Genomic DNA, 3931 nt, shown 5'->3' on the forward strand with positions numbered 1-3931 from the left:
CGGCGCCCCCCGCACGACGCCCCGTCTGCCTCGCAGCTCACCTTCTCCAAAGTGTCCTCGTGGAGCTCGTGCAGGTTGAGGGTGTAGATCCCCTCCTCGGCCCCCACCACCAAGAACTGGTCTGCAGCGATAGCGGGGGGAGGGGTCAGCGGGGGGAGGGGGCCGGGGAGCCCCCCCAGCCTGCGGCCCACCCCCGCCGGGGGCCCCACCTCGGGTGACGGGGTGGATCCAGGTGACGGCGGCGTGAATCTGCAGCGGGCAGCCGTTGAAGACTTTGGAGAAGCAGGCGCCCATCTGGGCCAAGGCGGAGGAGAGGGCAGAGGGGAAGGCTGTGGGCCTGGGCCTGGGCCTGGGCCTGGGCCCGCCTTAGCCCCCTGCCTGCCCTGACCCTTCCCAGTGGGGAGTCCCTGGATTGGAGGCCGGGGCATGGGGGGGGCGGGGGGAGACTTACATGAACTTTGGGGGTCGGGGGAAGGCCGTGGCAGGAGGATCTCTGAGAAGCAAAGGGAGCCGGGGTCAGGGCCGCGTCCGGCCGGCGCCCCGAGTCCCAGGCAGCCCCGCTCCCGTCCGGCCCCGCCGCCCTTGCTGACCTCAGTGTCTTCTTTCCGCTTCATGGTGGCCCACTCAGAAGAGAGCAGCGGCGGCGTCTCCGAGCGGGGCAGAGGCGGGTCCGGTGTCTCTGCTGCGCACAAGGACCCCGCTGTGATCCCCCACCGGAGGGCCGGTCCCCCTCCTCCTCCTCTCTCCCTGCCGGGATCCCGGTGTGGGCCGGCCCCCACGGGGAGCTTTCCAGAAGCCCTCCCAGGACGAGCCCTCGTCCCTGACGAAGCCTCACCCGGAGGAGAGCCGGGAGAGTCCGAGTCATCAGGCTTCGGGGGCCCGGGGCCCCCGAATGGTGACCGCTTGATAGTTCCCGTTCCATCCTCTGGGGAGTCCAAGACCTGGGGAAGGAGAGACCAAGGGGTGCTCCCCGTTGGGCACTGAGCTCTCTGAGCCTTTGGCCCCCTCTCTTCCAGGCACCCACACATATCCCTTCCCTCCCCCCAAAGCCAGGCCCACCTGGTCCTCCAGAGCCGGCTTCATGGTCAGGCTCCTAAGGGGGAGACAAAACTGGTGACAAGGAGCCCTTTCCTTTGGCCATGAGCAGCCCATCAGGCCTGTGGCCAGGCCCGGAGCCACGGACACGAAGGCCACTGAGACGTCGCAAAGCCAAACCCCAGAAGGGGGTGTTCCTGCCCCCGAGGATCCATCATGCAGAGCTGGGGAGACCCGGGGGTCAGGAAGAGCCTCATGGAGAGGGCAAGAGGGAGGGCCCATCGCTAGGGACTGGGCCCCACTGTGGCCCCCCAAGTGTCTGGTGAGAGAGCAGGTGCACCCGGCCACCCAGCAGCACAGGGCCCGAAGCGGGGAGGCCCACACCTGTCAGGACTCCCCATCCGGGGCCCACCAGCCTTCGGCTTCCTCTTCCCCCTCTACCTGTGACTCAGATTTGCCCTCTGCTAAGGCGAAAACCCCCTTACTCGGGGGCCACTTCCTGCTCTTCTCCCCATCCAAGTCTGCCCCCCACTTCCCTTATGGAAATGCCCCCCCGGCTCGTGCCTCTTCTGTCTCTGCGCTTGGCCTCTGGCTGCCTTCTCCAGGCCTGGGGGCTCCTCTCGTGCACCAGACACCCCGAGCTGGGGACGGGCACCCTCCAACCTCAGAGCTGCTTCCTGGGCCCCTAAACCTTCTCTTCCCCAAGCACCCCAGGGCACCTCCTCTCTCGATAGAGACTCTCACCAAACCAGGCTCTTCACAGTGGCCTCCTTCCTCTCCCTCGTGCTGTAGCTTACGAGTCTATGGTCTCAAACGTTGTTTATTAAAAAATAATTCATCTTTTTTAAAAAGAATTTCTCAGGGCATCTGGGTGGCTCAGTGGATAGAGAACCAGGCCTGGAGACTGGACATCCTGGGATCAAATCTGGTCCCAGACCCTTCCTAGCTGTGTGACCCTGGTCAAGTCACTTAACCCCCATTGCCTAGCCCTGACCGCTCTTCTGCCTTGGAGCCAGGAGCCAGGATTTGTTCTAAGACGGAAGGGAAGAGTTAAAAAAGGAATATCTCATCCCTTATTGGCTATTCCTTTGGTCCAGTCTCTAAGACAGAGGCGGTCCTTCTCCTCGCCATGGCCAGGCCCTCTATTGACCCCCTTCGAGCCCTGCTCGTCCGCCTCGCCTCGACCTCGTCCCCTCAGTGGGTCTCTGTTCTCTCTTCAGTCTCTCCCAGCACCTTCCCTTCAGTGGACAGTAGGCCTCGGCCTCCGCCATCTTCTTCTGCCTGACTCCGCCATTCTCGGGACTGGCCTTGGCACTCTGGCTGCCAGCCTCGCCACTCAACTACCCTCGCAGGTTCCGTTTGTCGTCCTCCTGCGTCCTTCTCTGCTGCTCCGGAGCCCACCGGCCCTCCCCACGCCCGAGGCCCAGCAGCTGAGGGAAGCCTGGTTTCTTGGGCTTCCTGCCTTGGGCTGGACCATTACTGCCCAGGCGTGGGCCCGCAGGGCTGTGTCCTAGGCCTTCTCTGCTCCCCCTTTCCCCTCCCCGAAGATCTCAACTGTCCCTGGGGTTCAGCGGTCGCCTCTACACAGAGGCCTCCCAACTCACAGATCCATCCAGCCTGCCTTCAGGCCACTCTTACCTGGATGTCACTGAATCAGAGTCCTCGTCCCCCATAATGCCTCTCATCACCTACAAGTATCTACCAGATGCCCCTGGAGGGTTCTGCCTTCGTCCCTGGCTCCTCCCAGCCTCCCAAGCTCAAAGCCAACCTTGGTTCTTCCCTCTAATGCGCTCAGCCAAATCTGGCCGTCTCTCCCCTACTTTTCTCCCCTCTGCCGTGATCTCCCCACTCACGTGGCTGTTGCCATCCCCATTCAGGCGGCCGGCTCCTTTGCCTAGACCTCCTCATTGGTCTCTCTGCCTCCAGCCTCTCCTGTCTCCAATTAGGCACCACACAGCTGCCAAAGGACTCTCCCTAAGGCCCGAGTCCTGTCACTCCTTGGGTTCCAACATCTCCTGTGGCTCCCTATTACCTATTACCTCAAGGATAAAATACAAACTCCTCCTGCCTGGCATTCGAGGTCCTCCAAGCCCTTCATACTCCTTCAAGGAGGCTCCCTCAGCTTTTCTGGGCTGATTTCTCATCCCTCCCCCTCACTTCCTCTCCATTTCAAGCCAGATTAGAGAACTAGCTGCTCCCCCCACTCAGCATCCCATCTCCCCCATCATCCTCCATGCCTAGAAAGTCCACCTCTTAAAGTCCTTCAGGGCTCTGCTCCCTCCTGCAGGAGGCCTTCCTGGATTCCCTCTCCTCCAAGTGTTCCCTCCCTATTGCCTGGGGTGGTGGGCTGAGTTTCAGCCAGAGCCCAACAAAAGCTGTTCAGTCATGCCTGACTCTTAGTGACTCCATTTGGGGTATTCTTGGCAGACACACTGGCGTGGTTGGCCATTTTACAGATGAAGAAACTGAAGTCAACAAGGTGAAGTGACTTGCCCAGGATCACCCAGCTAGGAAGAATCTGAAGCTGGATTTGAACCTGGGTCTTCCTGACTCCGGGCCTGGCACTCTATCCATTGGGCCACCCAGCTGCTAGCCAGTATGTTTGTTTCTGGGTAAGAATAGAGTTCCTGGCACATAGCTGGGGACAGGGGGGCGGGCAGCCTGCCTCGGGAGACGGGGGGCTTCAGATCAGTGGAAGCCTCTGCCAGACGGGGTGGCCTGGAGACCGCTGCACCCCACCTGGCCCCCCGCCTGAGCTCCCAAGTGGCTCCCCTTCCATCCACTCCCAAGGCTCACCGTTCCTCCAAGGCCTCCTGGACTGACTGCAGCAGACTCCTGAGAAGGGGGTGACAAGCAGAACAGTAAGGCCTCCCCTGGCCCTGACCCCCACCTCTCC

The 3931-nt window shown here is 62.0% G+C and overlaps 1 protein-coding gene across 1 annotated transcript; it reads right to left on the reverse strand.

Annotated features, from left to right (window-relative positions):
* Positions 1-41: 41 nt before the first annotated feature.
* Positions 42-3870, reverse strand: LOC123254262 (mitogen-activated protein kinase kinase kinase kinase 2-like; the record flags this gene model as incomplete). Its single annotated transcript, XM_044683312.1, has 7 exons — positions 42-121; positions 210-294; positions 452-493; positions 591-682; positions 836-941; positions 1060-1093; positions 3832-3870. Coding segments are annotated over 7 exons (478 nt in total), but the record flags the coding sequence as incomplete, so codon positions are not given.
* Between the last annotated feature and the right edge of the window lie 61 nt (positions 3871-3931).

The sequence above is a fragment of the Gracilinanus agilis genome, unplaced genomic scaffold (assembly GCF_016433145.1).
Source record: "Gracilinanus agilis isolate LMUSP501 unplaced genomic scaffold, AgileGrace unplaced_scaffold18730, whole genome shotgun sequence".
Classification (NCBI taxonomy): Eukaryota; Metazoa; Chordata; class Mammalia; order Didelphimorphia; family Didelphidae; genus Gracilinanus; species Gracilinanus agilis.